At 39.1% G+C, this 19569-nt stretch overlaps 1 protein-coding gene across 1 annotated transcript in view; it reads left to right on the top strand.

Annotated features, from left to right (window-relative positions):
* The window catches only part of SLC1A3 (solute carrier family 1 member 3), a 67589-nt gene that overhangs the window by 29743 nt on the left and 18277 nt on the right, over positions 1–19569 (top strand). Inside the window, exons 4-5 of the mRNA XM_075136877.1 lie at positions 16932–17136; positions 18544–18586. Coding sequence (XP_074992978.1) covers positions 16932–17136; positions 18544–18586 — 248 coding nt within the window. The remainder of the gene's footprint in view (positions 1–16931; positions 17137–18543; positions 18587–19569) is intronic.

Below are 19569 nucleotides of genomic sequence, written 5' to 3'. Positions count from 1 at the left end.
CTGAATACTTGTCTCTCGATAGCACTGCTGGGTGCCCCACCTGAGTTCTGAGCAATGGAGAACAAGGAAAGTCACTGTGCACCACAAGACCTACAGGACTCAAGCCTCGGGTCTGGGTTCCAGTAAGATATTGGATTGTCTGGAAGAGGAGGAGGGCTGCCTAGCTCATTGTTCATCCTGGTATCCAGCTGCATGACACAGCTCTCACTGGTGATGGAGGATAAGAAGGAGAAAACAGAGACAATCATGATGGAAATCTGTAATGATTTGTTGAGACTACAGATATAACTAAGGATCAGCAACATTGGGGATTTGAGCTGCATGTTAGAGAGTCCCAAAGCAGATCCTGCATCAGCTACAACTCCTTTCATCCAGACGCTCCTGTTAGCGCATATTTTTTCTTCACTTTCTCTTCCAGGCTGTTTCCGAATATATTCTATATCCTCCAGTTCTGACCTTGAGAAATGACTGCAACAAAACATAAACAATGCTGTTGTATATGGCATGAAGAGTTTCTCCAAAGATATCATTGCAAGTATTTAAGAACTTGCCTGGTTGCTAGGAATTGCTTTCCAGCTGTGTCATGGTTCCTTTTCATATTTAGTAATGTTTTGCAGAGACGTGGGTGGTACAGGGTAAAATATCTTTTCCTGATTTCTTTGTCGCAATGTTGTCTCCAGATGAGTATCTGAGGCAGCCGTGAACACAGCAAAATGTTTGCTGAAACCTAGAATCTACTTACAGAATTGCTAGCCTTTTTTAATTGGGTGGAAAGTCTCTCGATGTGATCTTTTTCAGGCTCACACAGTCCGATCTGGTTTTCTTCACTCAAGTGAGTCCAGGGTGCTGTTATACTGCTGAAGTTTGATGCAAAACTCTTGTAACGTACCACCAGTCCCAGAAATGACTGGGTTTTTTGGTGATGGCTTATTCTAGAAAGCATCAGTTTTGGCTGGGTCTGGGCATACTCTGCCCATACTTCTATGCACTGCCTCAGACATTTCACTTGGGCCACCCTGATGACACTTTTCCCTATTTACACAAGGACTTTTTCCTTTGATTCTCTCTAGGACTTGATCTTCCCAGGTTTGACTGAACAATGTCACTGATACATACCATAGCAAAGTTAATTCAATTTACCAAAAATCCCATCTATGTGTCTCTGGAAGGTAGCAAGTGCCATCTGAATTCCAGAAATGTGGAAAAAGAAATTCCTACAGGCTCCTACTTGTTCTCAAGGTTGGCCTTTCTTGAGTCGCCTGTCTCAGTGTTTCTCAGGTCAACAAAGTTTGTATATTTAGCATTTCTGATCTCGGCCAAAAGTTCATCATTGTGAAGCATGGCATTTCCATCTGAAAGAGGGACATGTGCGATCAGTACAAACACAGATTCCTCAGAGATCTGAACACTTATAAAAACAGGGCAGTTTACTACACCACAAACTTTCAGTTCCTGCTCTTGTGAAGACAGTTATATCTAGCAAAATGTCAAGAAAAGCACCTGGGATGGCAAGCTCTTAAGTTTTTGTTCATCGGCTCACCAGATACAAAAATTCCATGTATTCCTTCTATTGATAGTACCTTGAAAAGACCTTTTTCTCTGCAGAGTCTATCAAAACCAGATATACCAATGCTGATCTACAAAGAGAATTAAAAACTACTAGGATACAGAAAGACTTGTGCAAAAAAAGGTCTCATTATTTACGGGGCCATATCATGTGGGAAGTGGAAAGATAAAATTCTTTACAGTTTCACACAACTGAATAGCAGTTCAGATCTGAGTAAGAAACATGCAAATAAAGAAAACAGTCAAGTGCTCAACTCTCATGCCAACAGAAGCTTTCAGATCTTACGTTATTCTTAAAGACTCATCATCTCTGGAAGTCAAGTATCAAAGCAAACTAAATTCCTGGGCCCCTGGTTCTGAAGAAAAGCTCAAAAATAGATTCTGAATATATTCTGAAAACTCAAGAGACACACTACAAAGAGCTTATTTGAAAAAATGTTGGGTTTTAGGGTATTCCAGTATTTGGAGACCATGACTTGTAATTCCTGAGTAGTTAGAGTTATCAGATCTGGTATTAATCTTTAAGCAATATTCATCTTCTCTGCTTCACTGAAGAGTTTGAAGGGTTTCAAACATATCACAAATTGTGAAGAGTTTTTTGGACTAAGTACATTAACACAAACATTTATTTAGATGCCTCAGTTAAGCACATTTTCAGGATCAGGCTTCAGTTTGTAATAATTACATACTTGAACAGAATTAACATTTTTTCAGATAATTACACCTTTTCATCCCCAGACAACTATACCGCTAGCTCCTTACTGTTGGTAGATAAGAAAAAGAAAAGTACAGCGTAGTACTAGAAGTACACTATTTGCACTAGAATTAACGTTCTGATGCTGATTCTTTCCTCCATAAACAGCTCTCTTATTTTCTCTCTACTCGTAGGCAAAGCTAAATACTTACTTTATTCTGACATTTCACCACCCACTTCTAACTTAGATCTGAATACTTAGATAATATCAGAGATTCTTCAGTGAATATAGTTTCTTTTCAGAGCTAGAGAAAAAATAGGTTTTGGTCAAGAGTTCACCTAATGAATGGCTATTTCATTAATGAATACGTTCTTGCACTGAAAATCAGCTTTGTCCAATATTTCCAATTGCAGTATGTCTTAACTCCCCAAACCCTGAAAACAACGGTAAAGAACATTAGCTTACTAAGCCTGCCTAATATCTGTCTCAAGGCTAATGAAGCTGTGCAAAGGGACTACATCCATAGAAAAAATAAAGCTTTCAAATTCAGGATAGGATGTTTAATAGTTCGTTAAAAAGTAAGTAGGCTTCTTTTCTGTTCTGCAGAACATCACAGTCCAATAACAACAGTGATCTAAAAAAACCCTCTTCTCTTTCATCTGTTTAGTTTAAAATCAGCTGATATTTTCTTTGGTACCTCGGACCTCTCGTAGAAATTCATATCCTCAATCCTGCCTGCAAGCAGATGATGCCCAGATGGCAACTGTACAACACTTCAATTGTGGAGGCTAAAACCTATTTTTCAGCCATACTTAGCACTGTAACATCCTGGAAAAGAGTGGAATAATATTATTAAAAAGCACTGATTGCTACTGTCAGTCATTCCAGAGGAAGTCTTAACTTCTTTCCATTGCCTCCTACAAGTCTGTGAGGTGGAGAAAGACAAAGCAAAATATGTACAGCTTTGATGTTGCAAGGCTGTAACTGAATCAGTGAACCAAAGTTCAAGAGGTCACTGGAACAAAGGAGAGAAAAGAAGGAAAACAAAAGCCTGTTCACATGAAACTCCAATTCCACACTTTCATAATGAGTTCTCAGAACAGTCTTAACATCATTAGCGAATTGTGAAAAAAAAAAAAACAAATTATAACAACAGTTTAAAATGTAACAGACTAATTGTAGCTAAAGTAATGACTCCTTAGTAGTCATACGGCGTATTACCAGAGGACCTTAAATTCACAAACAGGAAGTATTTTTATTCTAAAGTTGATTTGATTGTTAGCCATTAAATTCTTGGGGAGGATTTAGGGTGTAATTAAATTAAGATTTAATCCTATGGTCCGTGAAAAAAATTGAAAAATGCTTATGATGATATGCATTAGGATGTTTTTATTTATTATTAAGATATTAACTTATGGATTATATGTGATGTTTTAAAAGGCTGCTAGTTCATAAATTTAAAAATGTCTGTAAAATTTTTTTCAAATTATATCTGTGTCAGATCCCATACTCTTTAAATAGAGTTTGCTACGCCTGATAGAGGAAGTTTCAGATTGTTTCTAGATTCTTTATTAATACAAGATGCATTTTGATGCCATATTAATCTTTATATGCAGAATTTTTCTTATCAAATCCAAATTAATGTGATTCTTTGAAAAATGAGAATCTAAAAGTACCTGTATTGCCAAATTAGTTACTGTTCTGCAATTTCTAATGCAAATAATGACTTAGAGACCTGAAAGAGTTCCATGCATCCCCTTTTGACATGGACAGATAATACTATGTAGTGGTGCATCTTATTTGTACCTCAACTATCAGAGGGACTGAGGCCCCACCATACTACGTCCTGCGCCAAAGTTAATACAGTACCGGGGGTAATGTCTTTCAGGACAAACTTCCCCAGATTGAGAAAATGTTATGTCGACATCGCTGACTTCACTGTTGTAGATGATAGATAACTGAGCTAATTTTATATCAATATGGGAAGCAGGACAGCAACAGCAGCATGGAGCTCCATTCAAAGTGATTTATGTTGCTTCATGTGAATGCAGATAGCACTACCACTTGGCAGAAATTAAAATTATTCTTGAGGTGTGAGATGAGAAAAGTCAGTAAAAAAATTGTGAATCAATCAAGAACAGCCCATGGAAGCATGCATACTGTTGCAAAATAGTACAAACTGAAAAAATGCCTGGCATGTGGGAAGGAATGTAATAAACTAAAAGGATTACAAGAACATGTAAACACCAGCAGGGTGTGTGTAACATAGACAAAAAGGAAAGCAACAGCTCCATGAGCAGCTCAGATAAGTTCTCTGGAAGATCAATGGATAAAACAGCAGCAGATGAATGAACTGCTAGCTTGAAAACGAAATGAAAATTTATCACTTTTAAGTTGGACACAGATGCACCAATCAGTGTTGTGTCACTGACAAGGTTTCAAAAAAAAAAGAAAAAGACAGAGGAATTCTGATTACTAGTAAACCTGGTGCAAGGATAGATAGTAGCTACTGCAACAACAAAAAATACACAGGATTCTTTAGTGAGTGGGCAGTTACTAGAGTAACTTCAGATTACTCAAAAAAATCAAGTCTTTTTGAACATATCTAAAAGCAATGTCACACTGTTCTTTTCCAAATTACCTTAATATTGCTGAATTAGCAATGTCGTGGTTTAACCCCAGCCAGCAACTAAGACCGACACAGCCGCTTGCTCACTCCCCCCTGGTGGGATGGGGGAGAGAATCGGAAAAGAAGAAGTGAGAAAGCTCGTGGGTTGAGATAAAGACAGTTCAATAGGTAAAGCAAAAGCCGCGCACGCAAGCAAAGCAAACCAAGGAATTTATTCACCACTTCCCATGGGCAGGCAGGTGTTCAGCCATCCCCAGGAAAGCAGGGCTCCATCACGCGTAACGGTTACTTGGGAAGACAAACACCATCACTCCAAACGTCCCCCCCTTCCTTCTTCTTCCTCCAGCTTTATATGCTGAGCATGACGTCATATGGTATGGAATGTCCCTTTGGTCAGCTGGGGTCAGCTGTCCCAGCTGTGTCCCCTCCCAACTCCTTGTGCACCCCCAGCCTACTCGCTGGTGGGGTGGGGTGAGGAGCAGAAAAGGCCTTGACTCTGTGTCAGCACTGCTCAGCAGTAACGAAAACATCCCTGTGTTATCAACACTTTCCAGCACACATCCAAAACATAACCCCATATAAGCTACTATGGAAAAAACTAACTCTATCCCAGTCAAAACCAGCACAGCGAAGAAATATGATCTCAGGGTTTTAAAAACTGTGTTAAAATTACAATTCCAAGTGGAAATCCAAAGGCTGGTTTGTTACCAGATGCATTAGTAACACACTACCATTAGTTCAAATCTTAGTTGAGTCACATCCAACTGGGCAAAGCTTCTTTCCAAATGAAGGCTGCTGCATGAACTCTATAAAATTAACTTAACTAGTGTCAGATCCTAGTAGACAATCATCCAAATAAAAGACACTATCACTGCAATAGAATCCATTATTGGAAGTTTTAGTGAAGAAGCCAAGAACTGGCTGTCCAACAATACTGGATGACATTTGGAGTGAGAAGGTGATGCCTCCAGCATAGAGCTGTGACAAGTTACAGATCAGTACAATCCCATATCCCAAATCCCACATCATTTTGCACACAGATAAAGATATGTCTCTATCTTTTTTTTAGACAGGCAACCTTAATTTTCCATTCTTTAAATCTTGCACCTCTCTAATTAGAATTATGTTCACTTCATTTTTCTAGCAATTCAACAGAAGTGTCTCTTCAGACATCTGTTACATACCAAAGATGTAAAAGCAAATGCATTTTTACATTAGCCTGCATTACTAGCTACTGTTCCTTTACAGACATCTCTACTCTCACATCTGTATTCTCAAGTATGTCATATTTTTTTTCTGTAGCAGCTAAAGTAGATCTGGAGTGTTTTAGCATAGTAAATAGTTTATAGCTTCATCACATGGTATACAACCAGTCAGATAACAGCTCATTTGTGGAATGTTGTTTAATAAGTGCTGCACATACAAAAACATGTCTGTGAAGGATGCCAGGCACAGTTTGCCAAAACTCAGACCCGTATTTTAGCAGATTAAAAGCTTCCACATGTATTTTAAGAAATTGCATTATGGATTTTTATGGAGCACTAAGTAATGTGCTTAACATTATCCAGAAGGCAAAGGTATATTTATCAGTGGTATCTTGCCAGGATGCAGTGCGTTTCATGTTTAAAGTAGATATTTTTTGGCAATATGTTCAGAATAAGTGAAAATTAATATTTTCATCCTTGGGGAATAGGGTAGAAGTCTTACAACTACTAGCATATTTATTTCAGTCTTGTAACAACATGTCCTGTAGGATTCAAACTAAGTAATGTGCTTTGGCTTATCAGCTACCACAATTAACTTTTTTCCTAACTAAACTGAAATAATTTACCGTGTTACATTATGCTTTTTCTTAAGCAAATGTGCTCATTTTTTCACTCCTGATAGAGAAAATAAGCAGCTTTATGCCCAGCAGAAGAATCCCACTTCCAGGACAGCTTAGTCCAAATGTCTGGACATAAAAGGATGTCTTTTTAGAATTGCACTGTGCAGGTAGCAGCAGTGTTTTGTTACCAAAAAAATTGTGAGCTGCTATTTTCTGTGTTCCTGGGTCTCTGATTCTTGGCTTGAAGACAGTCAGTCCTTTGTACTCTGTTATTACAATGAGGTAACCAAAGAAAGAGAGTCTTGGTTTGAGACTGTCAGCTGTTACTAATCACTGCTCCATGGCTTGCTGTGAATCCCTGCTTGCCTCTCCCTCCTGCTCTGCTTAGCACACATAAAGAAGATAAATTACTCCCTAGTTTCCCTTCAAAAAGCATATTGTTTGGCACATTCCAATACTGTGAGCAAAAGATGGAATAATGCGAAGAGTTAAATGGGTATCTAAACAGCCCCACAGCAGGGTTCTTCTCAGGCAGATGTGAGTTTCAGGAAATGTACTTTCCTACTGCTTCTCCAAACGTATTCTGTTATATTGCAAACCCGACAAGTAAATCAACTATACTTTTCAGAATAGTAGAGCATAGTCCTGCAAGAGGTTTCCTGTAGTAACACAAATATCACCGACACTCAAGAAATGCAGTATCTAAGTGTACCATATTTACATATTTCATTTTACTGGGAGGGAGGTGTAATACTTTGGTGTCTATATTAGCAACAACAAGCACACTCTGGGAGGTTTATGGAATTCTTGCCTGCCCTCACTGGCTGACAGTGTCCTGACACAGAGGAGAATTTTAAAGTAAGAATCATAGAATGGTTTAGGCTGGAAGAGACCTTTAAAGGTCATCTAGTCCAATCCCCCTGCAATGAGCAGGGACATCTTCAACGAGATCAGGTTGCTCAGAGCCCTGTCCAACCTGACCTTGAATGTTTCCAGGGATGGGGCATCGACCACCTCTCTGGGCAACCTGCTCCAGTGTTTCACCACCCTCATCGTAAAAAATATCTTCCTTATATCTAGTCTGAATCCACCCTCTTTTAGTTTAAAACCATTCCCCCTTGTCCTATCGCAACAGGTCTACTAAAAAGTCTGTCCCCATCCTTCTTATAGGCCCCCTTTAAGTATTGAAAGGCCGCAATAAGGTCTCCCTGGAGCCTTGTCTTCTCCAGACTGAACAACCCCAACTCTCTCAGTCTTTCTTCATAGGAGAAGTGTTCTATCCCTCCAATCATTTTCGTGGCCCTCCTCTGGACCCGCTCCAACAGGTCTGTGTCTTTCCTGTGCTGAAGGCTCCAGAGCTGGACACAGCACTGCAGGTGGGGTCTCAACAGGGCAGAGCAGAGGGGCAGAATCTCCTCCCTTGACCTGCTGGCCACGCTTCTTTTGATGCAGCCCAGGATACAGTTGGCCTTCTGGGCTGCGAGCGCACATTGCTGGCTCATGTCCAGCTTTTCATCCACCAGTACCTCCAAGTCCTTCTTGGCAGGGCTACTCTCAATCCCTTCATCCCCTAGACTGTATTGATACTGGGGGTTGCCCCGACCCAGGTGCAGGACCTTGCACTTGGCCTTGTTGAATCTCATGAGGTTCACACAGACCCACTTCTTGAGCTTGTCCAGGTCCCTCTGGATGGCATCCCGTCCCTCAGGCATGTCAACCGCACCCCTCAGCTTGGTGTCATCTGCAAACTTGCTGAGGGTGCACTCGATCCCACTGTCTATGTCATTGATGAAGATATGGTCCCAGTATGGACCCCTGAGGGACACCACTTGTCACTGATCCCCATACGGACATTGAGCTGTTGACCAATCAAGTTATTTGTGCATGAAAATAAGCAAAGTAAGAAGTGAGCAAGGCTGCGGAATACCCTACCATGAAAATAGTTAGGGTCAAAATGGCAACTGATCTGAACCTCAAGCTTAATAAATTTCTAACCAAGACTGTATAATATATTTGCCTGCTGTATCAGAATGCTATACTTGATGGCCCAGGAAATACTTTCCAGCATAGATTACGGTAATATTTTTTATAAGATAACAACTAATCTTGATCCACTGAAACGAAGCCAAGTTTCATAAAGTTCCACTGAAAGTATCAGTGACGAATAACAACGAAATGGTCTTTCACTATTCATGATTAACTGAAAGGTAAAAATCACTGTAAAGGCCCTACAGATTATTTGGGCCTCTACCATTTACACCAGCCAGTGATGTTATAACATTATCTTACAGTGGTTTCACAAACATTTTCCTTCTAATGAATAAACTGTGGCTAGAAGAGCATGTGTTTGCAGCCAAGAGGATGAACGATGAAAAAACATGGTCGGTTACAAAATATATTCTCTTAACAAGAGTTAGAAAGGGATGGAGGAAATATATTTGAAACTAGCACACATTATACCTATTTGCTAGCATATTTTTACAATGTTTCCATCAAGAAGTATGAGACCAAAGAATACAATGTTCAGTTTGGATCACTTTTGCACATGCAAAAGCTTTCAGAATCACTGAGAGGTAACCAGCATCCACGTACAGTTATATTTCAAAACAAGCACTCTATGAATATCAGAAATAAGTACGTATGGCAGGGTTAGGTTAGCATCCTCCGGAAAAGGTCCTTTTTTATCACATACTACCTTTTTCCTCACTTTGGTAGTGGAGAATCCACAAAGAAAGGTACATCACTTTATTTAAGTCCTTATGTGGACTCTCCTACATGTTGTTAAGTCCCACCTTTCTGTTAAAGTCTGTGATTCCTCTGATCCACTCACACAGTGAGATTTTTTTTCTTACAGGTAACAGGAACATGTGTGTATCTTCATAAGAGTATATTTTTATGCTGATTTTTTTTTTGAAGGCAGTGCTGGTTTGAGTAGCTGGGGCCCTCCAGAGCTCTCCTGAGCCCAGGTGCTCTTTCACACACCCTTGTTCTCCCCTTGTCATCAAATGGTGGATGGTGTTTGCTCAGCTACCTGGTGAGAACAGAGTCAGCTTAAAGATAAGCAGGGGGAAGTAAGGAATGCTTAACTTGCTTTTAGCAGTGCTGCCACCAAAGAGCAAAGGATGCAGTTTAACAATACAGCCAACTTGAAGTAATGGCAAACTGCTGCCAAAATGCTAGTTTTCTGCCCTTCTCCTTCTGCTTCCCTTGTACAAGTTCTGGTGTTCACATAACACAATTCTGAGATGATTCAGAATGACAAACTGACAGAAAAACTAACTCTATAAAACCCAAAGTTAATAGTTTTCCGGTGGCAAGGGATGGCGCAGGACTACAAAGCTGTGGAGCAGGTCTAGTCCTTTAGGGGCCATTTAACTGGCTCATTGAATTGCATTACTATATCCCAGCAATGGGTTTCATTAGTCAGCTTGGCTTAATCACGGTCATGTAATTTTGGATCAAATACAACTGCTAAGTTTCCTGTGAGATATTTGCCCAGTGTTCTTAATGGACCTGGAAAAATTAATAAAATATCTAATTTCATTATTTAAATTTCCGTACTCAAATGAGGATAAGTTAAACTGACATGTGCGGGCAGATTGTCCCATCAGTTGATGCAAAAAGGCATACAGAGCTATTTTTCAGACATGTGTTTTATGTCATTAGCTGCATTGATTTAATGTTAATTAACTTTACCAATGCATACAGTTCTTTGAAAATGTTATTTAGCTTTTTTCTTTGCAATTTTATTCTTTTAGTGCTACTGCTATTAAAAATAATAATCTAGAGTTTGGACTAATTTTGGACCTGACCTTGTGAAGGGCTCAATTTTCAAAGCTTTAAATATTTTTTAACTTTGGTTTTCTGGGAATGCTCAGCACCACTCAGGATGTGCTTAGCAGCTATGAGAATAAAGCTCTAGAGCTTAATAATGTTAATTAAAGTTGGGCGATAGTTCCACTGTCTTTATTTAACTATTGCTTTTCCTTACAATTTTTCTGTCAGCATATTTTACCCTGACCTTGTACAGTGTTATTCATTTCCACAAATCCTCATCAACATACACAAAAGGGATTGTTCTCATGGTCTCACACTGGGAGTTTACTCATCACACAGTGCTTAGTGGATGTAGGGGGTCGGGAGTAGCCCATTTAAAACTGCTTCATTAGGAGAGTGAAAGACAACCTTAAAGAAACAAAATTACGGCAACACTCCAGAGTCAACAGTTGCCATTATTGCTGTTCGACCATAGGAGCGCTTAACAAGCAACTACAACATCTTAATGAAGAGATCGTAAAAAATAAACAGGGAAATAATTAACAATAAAAAGATGCTCTGTTCATAATATTTTGTTTTTAAAGACTGAGTCCAAAACATTTAAAGGAAATTTATATAAAAATCTACATTAGCAAGGAAGTGCCATCAATTCAGTTCTAAGACTTTTAATAAGGAAAGAATGCATCACGACCATAGAAATCCTCCCTTTTTTATTTCCAGTAGTCAACATGTATGAGGACCAGAATGCACAGTTTGTTCACTCACTCATTCAGATCTGGTTCATTATTTTACATATTTGCCACAACGTATCGCTAGGTCTCAGCAGGCTTCTGACTTAGAGGCATTCAGTCATATGCCCACAGATGGTAGCCTCGCGCCGGTGGCTCCTCAGCCAAGTGCCTGCACCAGGGCTCTGACCCTGCGGTTCCTCTCGTACTGAGCAGGATGACTACATTATTACACTAACATCCTATGAGGAGCGGCCGAGGTCTCTGGGCTTGTCTAGTTTGGAGAAAAGGAGGCTGAGGGGCGACCTCATTGCTCTCCACAGCTTCCTGAGGAGGGGAAGTGGAGAGGGAGGTGCTGGTCTCTTCTCCCTGGTATCCAGTGAATGGACGTGTGGGAATGGTTCAAAGCCGCGTCAAGGGAGGTACAGACTGGACATAAGGAGGCATTTCTTTACTGAGAGCATTTCTTTACTGGAACAGGCTTCCTAGAGAGGTGGTCGATGCCCCAAGCCTGTCAGTGTTTCAGAGGCAATTGGACAATGCCCTTAATAACTTGCTTTAATTTTTGGTCAGCCCTGAAGTGGTCAGGCAGTCGGACTAGATGACTGTTGTAGGTCCCTTCCAGCTGAAATAGTCTATTCTATTTTTAAAATTTTCATCATTATGCATCAAAAGTAATTTTAAATAAACCAAAAGTTAAAGATATTGTGGGCAAAATGTTAGATTCTCTTGTTACAAACACAAGAATTTTGGCATAGGAAAGCAAACACATAAACTTCCTATATTTTCCAAAAGTTTTTAAAGGACAGCAAAAAGATTTCAGAAACAGGGACTTTCAACATGAAAAGCAGTAGCTGAGCATTTTAAGTGTTTTCAAACTGAAATTATACGCATGCATATATGCATACACTCACATGCTCATACCCTCCCCCCAGTGACAGAGTCTCGCTTCCTCTGACAAATGATAAAATCACTGAAGGTACTAGGATCAGTCCTAAGTAGTGACTGGTTTTTTTAGGAAAAGCAAAAGAAAATGAATCTTGCTACTTGCCCAGTTCTTCAGTGGCACGCTCCTTACTGTTGAGTGTAAAGAAAAAGATCCCATTTTAAAACTACTAGTTATGGGCCCTGATTAGGCAAACCACATTAGTTAGTGATTAACGTTAAAGACAAATATAAGTCCAAGAATGCTTTGCTGACTAGGACTTTACACCCAGAAATAAGGCCTCAGTCATACCAGCTGCCAACTAGTTCTCATTGTGATAAATATGCATATTCTGTCTAATTGTGTAAATATGTATATTCCTTCTTTCTAAAAAAACCCACAGGGAGAAGCTCTTAAGTACTGTAACAGGAAAATTAGGTATGTGCTTAAACTCAAATCGCAGAAATAGCTCATAACTTATGACTTGAGGACATTGGACTGTTCTGCAAAAAGTCAGTTGATGGAGTTGTGCTAATTAAAGGGAGAAAGTGTTATGAAGTTGTAGGACTTTTTAGCATAGGCTCTGCTTTTTGGCTTTTAAAATAATTTCTTGAAATTTATTTTTGAACAAGCAGATCCAAAGCTGTTATTGGCTTAAACGTTATCTAAAAAAAATGCTCATTATATTTTACCTTTGATCTTACTGAGGAGTACAGTACCATGCCTCTGCGTTAGTGTGCCCTAGTATAAACCAAGATTACACATAGATTATGTACGGCATGCTTTCAACGGCAAGAAAATTAAAAACAATAGAAGCAACTCTGGATTTGTAAATTCTAGAATTCTGTATAATCTAGAATCATAAGTTCAATATTAAAAAATATAATTGACACAAAACCAGTCCTAGTATAGTAGCTATTCAGGAAAGTTGCTGCATCATTAGTTCATGCTAATTTGCAGAACCAAGTCAGGTGAACAATCAGAACTATCAGATTAACAATTCAGAATTTTTAACAAGTTGCCCTAACTAGATTTTTTCCTCCTCTTTGCTGCATCCTTTCTCTCTCTTTCTCCTTCTCTTGCAGTTACATACTTACTTGCTTGCTGCCTTTCCTACATCCTAAAATATTTTCATTTCTTCTCTAACAAACACCTTTGTTCAAGAACAACACGGTGCTTTGCTTTTTGCCCTGACACTCTGGAGAACTCCTTGTCATGTCTTTATTTCACCCACAGTGTGACTGATTCCTCACTCACTTCTCAAGAGAGGAAAAGAGTAGGTGAAGGGGAGGACAGGGGTAAGGGTTTGGGTTTGTTTGCAGTTTTACAGACTTACGCCTGCCCCTTCTTTCTTCTCTTCCCTTCCTCCCTCCCTGCCTCCCTCCCTCCCCATCAATACTTAAAAAATCATTCCCATTCACGTTGTGTGCACGCACACGCTGGGAGAAATTACAGGCGCTCTGCTCCAGGTTGCCTTGACAACTTCAAGGCATCCCTGTGCGTGGGGACCAGTGGCACAGCAAAGTTTCCCAGGCCCCCTGGGGAAGGGGAGGGGAGAGGAAGAGAGGAGGCAGAGGTGCTGGAGCCAGCAGCCGTGTGGAGGAGAGAGCAGCAAGCAGTATGAAAGGGGCACATACATCTCCCGCGGGACAATGTGAGTTTTGCTGGCTGGCTGTGAAAGGACACACTGAGGATACAATGGTCTGTGACACATGAAAGCTTTAGAGCGAACTTTATTGCTTCTCCATTAAGGACCCTTCCAGAGTCCCATTCAGTTCTAAGAAATCTTGTCAACATCTTAAAACGTAAAGAAAACAAACCCCTTCATTTTCTCATGTTTTAAAAACAGATTTTAAATATTTTTTTAGATAATTCTTGTTGTTGGCATGCTGGAAGCTTTTGCAGTTGCAGCCCTGGACGGTACCAAATGTCCCTCTTGCGAGTTCCCTGAGTTCCCATTAACTTCAGCCCAGCAGCTCCCCAGTAAGGGCTCTCTGAGGTGAGAGCTTGCTTCTTCCCCATATAGCTTTTGTTCATACTTGAGCCTGTCATCCCCCTGCTTTGAATGCCACGAGCGGCTAGAGCTCAAGAAGACAGGAATTGCTGTTCCCTACTTTCAAGCTGAGAAGTCATTTATATGATAAGCAAGAGCAGGAATAAGACTGAGCAACCTAAAATAAGGGGCCATGTAGTCACAGCCGGAGCATAATAGGAAACCAAGCTGGAAAGCAGCTTATAAAGGAAAGAGCAATGACTCTTGCTCCCTGACATATCACTTGCACGTGGTTCACCCAGAATCAGTCCAAGAAAGAAATAGGATCACAAGCTCTAATCCTTCAACACAGCAATCATCTTTAGCAGTAGATATGCCCTACACTGACTCCTAGTGATTTTTGGAGTGTAGGAGACAACCTAGTACGAAGTGTGGACTGCAAAGAAATATCAGGCTTGGTTAAAGCAGTAAGCACATATGCCTGCGAACCCTCTAGACTGTCAGTGCTCAATGTCTGGTCCTGAATCTATTACCTGGCAGGGGCAGGATACTGGGAACTGACTGATTTAACATCTGTGCGTTTCCAAACCTTCCTACCAAACTATATGGGTTAACCTTTTCATGCTCAGGATGTAAACCAAGTTTAAAGCTGATCTTAGCTAAAATGAAAAAATACACAGCCCATTGCTGCTACTTTGGAAATAGCAAGTAAGAACATAAAACAGCAATTAAAATATACAAAGGTAAAGTAGATTGGACTAGTATGCATGCATTCATTTTTCACTTTTGAAATTACACTTCATTTTAAGTTACATACTGATATTTTAAAAACAAAATTTGTAACAAATGCTGTCTGTATAAACATTGTGCAACTCAGTAACAGACCTGAAATTCTCCAAAAGTTATTAACTTTATTTTTATGCATTGGTTAATTATATTTGCATTATTTTGCATTGCATTATTCTGAGGACTCTAAAAAAATAACCAATCCTCCATCCACCGACAAGAGGGCTACAGGACTTACTTCCTCTTTGTAAAGATAAGAAAACTATTTATTACTTGGTAGTATTTACCATTTCCCTCACAGAATTTCAAAACATAAATGTAAACTTACCACAAGCATTATCATCCAGTTTTACAGATGGAAAAGCTGAGCAGGGAAATGAAGGACCAAGTGCTTCAAATGTTGGATTTCCATTTTCCGTTTCTTACTGTGCCAATAACGCTTTGTTCTTCCACTACAATGGCACATGTAAATCAAGCAATTCAGGGTGCGAATCTAGTGATCTCCCTTTGCAATTCTTTTTGGGGGTACAAATCTTACCGGCTTTAACGGCTTCTGCTGAAAAGACAGGCAAACGCTAGCTGAAATGAAAGGGTAAGTATGAAGCATGTGATTGGTTTTATACTTTGAAGATTTGATCAGAGCCTGGAACACAGCCTTGATCTCAGTTACATCAGCAACAGGAGTACTTTCTCTGTAACTCCAGTAGCACATATTTCCTCCTTTAGAAGATAGACAGAAGTATGATATATCTACAACGAATTGAGAAAACATTTAGTTTTGCCAGGTGATGATTCTAGTTTTATGTTTCCATATTATTTATATTCATGCAGTCCTGTTGCCTTATTTTAAATGCTTTCTCCTCTGAGATAGGTACCCAGAGCAGAAGATGGTTAACTCTCATTATATTTTATATGTTCAAAGATGGCATCTAGATAAATGTGTGGGCAGTCCGCAGAAGTTCGGATTAGACAGTGCCATATAGGGGCCCATAGGAGGAGATAATAAAGCAAAGAGGTCCTTTCCTGACCTCTTTTTTCATTCTGCACTTTGAAAGCTTGATTCCAACAGGAAGCATCAGCGACTGTTTTGAGACAAATGGTAGGAGGAAGTTATAAACTACTTGAAATTTTAAGGAGAAGGAGCAAAGGGGCATTTTAAGGAGAAGAACACCAACTGCACCTGCTTGGAAAGAGAAAGAGCATTTCCATTGCTGACAGTCCTCATGAGACACTGCTTGTGAGAGACTCAAAGCTCTTTCCCTGGCAGAACTGCACCTTCATTTAAAAAACACAGTGCAGCCCTGTGGTGCAATCTGATGAACAAACACTTTAGCAGTGCCATAGTGAGCACCCTAGTATTCACATTAGATCAGATGCATTAAGACGAGCCAAGAATTAGGATTAATGTCGCAAGTTTTGCAAAGCTTATAAAAGACTTTAAATGCTTATTCATACAATAGTAAGGATTTTCTGAAACAAGCTAACAGCATTTAATCTGTTTTAAACTCCCATGGCTTGGGACAAAGGTAAACTGAGGACATTCCATTAGGGATTGAAGAAAACTCTTCATACACATTAATTGTAGCAAATATTATCAACATTACTTGAGAGTACTCTGTTTTCTTTCTTACTATTAAAAATTAGGTGCAGCACATTTCTAAGGCACATTTTTCAGACTATGGTAACTATGCTAATCAAAAACCATGAATTGGCTCACTGGAATACAGGGAGTGCCACACTGCATCAGTCCAATAATCTTTGCTTTTAACAAAGTGTTAACAAAGAACAGAAACCTGTAACTGTTTGTAATAGAAAATTATGTAATAACAAGCATTAGGGGTGGAATGGGAACACAGTGGCAGTACGAGCTGCAAAAGAGGGCCAACTTACCTTGGATAGCTTTAAAAGTACTGATCATCAAAACTTTTCCCACAAAACCATTTGCATCATTTATAGTCTTTACTCACAACTGTATGAGGTGAATGTCCTTGTGCTTAAATTTACTAGGAATTGCTGCCCTGGATAGTAAAGCATCAGGGAAGATGGGAGTCCGAGCAGTAGTCTACTACATGAGTACTACGATCATTGCTGTACTGATTGGTATAATCATTGTGGTCATCATCCACCCTGGGAAAGGTACTAAAGAAAACATGCACAGAGAAGGCAAAATTGTGCAAGTGACAGCAGCAGATGCCTTTCTTGATTTAATCAGGTATGGCTATGATATTGCACATTTTCTGTACCAATAGCAATGACAGTAATATTTAGATTCACATGAGAACAAAAGTAGAGAATTTTAGACAGTGACTGCATAAACTAGCCCAATTTCTTTCAACTATGTGATACCAATATCTCTAACCCTTACAACGTTACAAAAGAATACATGGATTTATTTTCAAATCAAGTTGTTGCAAGGGAAGAAAGTGCTTTTAATATTCAAAGAAAGATTCTTTCTTTCACGCACAAAAGAAAGACTTCTGTTCTGCTATCTGCATGGGTCTTTTCCCCTCCTTCCATAGCACAATCCTTATTACCAAATTCTTCTGCTTTCCTTTACTTCCAACTTTCGACAGTTTTCTCACTTCACTTGAATTCCTGATTTAGCTATTCATCTTAACTTTGAATTGTAGCCGCCAATCTGGGTGCATCTACTCAACTTGCTAAATTGTATGGATGGGAAATAAGTTCCAGGAACAGGCAAGTAAACTGCTTGAAATAGAGGGGCACAGATATAAAATCTTGTTTTCTCCTTGCTCAGAGACTCTGCAATGCCTCTTTTATAGAGCTAATATGTCACAGATGTATTCCAGGGAGTAGGGAAGCTGAGGTTTTGAACTCGGGAGCTTTTCCACAGGTAAAGCCATCAAAATTTTGTGTTCCACTAACCCATTTGGAGAAGCCAGAGACATGGAGAAAGGCCTCCAAGAGTCATGCTGCCAGGAAGGGGGACTTCAGAAAGACCCATGAAGAGGTTTGCACTCAGATTCCTCAAGATTTATTCAGTTAGGCTGCTTCTAATTCCCTCAGAAATGTCACCATTCTGGAAAACAAAGAAAAAAAACGCCATACGTAACAAGTATACACACACATATATAATTATATGTGTATGTGTTACTATGAAAGAATACTCAAACTTCAGAAATATTTATTTCTTAATCACAACAAGACTCCAAATTGAGTGATAAATGTCATGACGCACTAGGCTACGAGACTGCAAAAATTGTTTGAGAAGTAGAAATGCATTAAATATTAATAACTTTTTATTAATCTGGATTCAGAAAGCATTAATAAGTACCAAATTAAAAGTCAGCACTGACCCACAGAGCTTTGTTCATTTGGTAATTTAGCTAATATTCTGCTCCATAACCAGACCTGCTATACAATGTTGGATACAGAGATTGCAATTGCCAGGATCTATCCAACCCTACTACATTTCGTCCTGATAAAACTAACCAGACCAATGCTATATGCAAAGCTCTACTCACTGTATAAATAATTACATATTTGTCTTAGGATTCTTTTGAAAATTAGCTGGTCAATTCTTTTATTAGCTCTGCCCCTACTTAAGATATTACTAGAGTCTTATTACTTCTCATGCTATTTTCTTTCTTTTTCACAGAAATATGTTCCCTCCAAATCTGGTGGAAGCTTGCTTTAAACAGGTAAAAATGTTTCATTATTTCCAGCTAAAACACAACAAAGTAAGAAATTGAAATGTAATAGCATTTGCTTTAGGAATATCACGTACTTGTACTTACAGCAGAAACAAATCTTATGTATGCTGCCAGCTGTCAAAAAAACCCAAATGAACCCAAACAAATCTGTGCTTTGTTTTCAATAATATTGTCTCAGTATTTGCTATAGGAAGTGAAGAAAACACACCTGGCACAGCAAATAAAAAAATAAGCTTTTTCAAAATGTCGAATTCTTAAGTCTACAGCAAGCTTCATTAAAGTCAATACAGAATTTACTTTTCAAAAACAGTGTTATGTTAGAGTGGGAGATACTGAGATATGCAGCCTCCGTACAAAGACTGGAAGATATTCAAGAATTTCATGTGAGAAATATACACAGGTTTGAAACAGAAGCAACAATTTGGTGGACATCAATAACAAATCGAACTAGGGGACTTCCTGCCACCTATGATAGGAGTGCAGAGCTGAGTTCTTTCTATGTTTCTTCCCAAATTCCTCTATCATTAGCCTGGTCTTAACCTTAACTGTTCTACAAAGAAAATAATAGTAACTAGTTGCATTCCTTTTTTAAAAGGAGGACATTAGAGATTCAGTGAAACCTATAATGTGTATTTCCAAAATCTAATTGCTTCATATTGACCCCACCAACAATCTTGGACTGATATTATTTACCAGTTATTGCTGTAGCAATAAAAAAAAGCTGAAATGTGGAGGTCAAGAAGCAAGAGGATAAAGCAGAAACTTTCCAAAGTCCAGCTGAGTTACATCTTGCAGAAGAATTGAAAATAAACAATAACATTTTCTTTAGTTATATAAACAGAGACCAATAAAAAGCAGTGACTTTCTAGATTAAAGATTTCGTCAAGATTAAAGATAAACTAGACCTAGGTCCAAAACCAACAAATTCTATGCCTCTGTTTTCAGTAAGGATGATGATGAACTCAGGACAG

Source organism: Calonectris borealis, chromosome Z (assembly GCF_964195595.1).
Source record: "Calonectris borealis chromosome Z, bCalBor7.hap1.2, whole genome shotgun sequence".
Classification (NCBI taxonomy): domain Eukaryota; kingdom Metazoa; phylum Chordata; class Aves; order Procellariiformes; family Procellariidae; genus Calonectris; species Calonectris borealis.
This window is presented reverse-complemented; position numbering and strand designations above follow the sequence as displayed.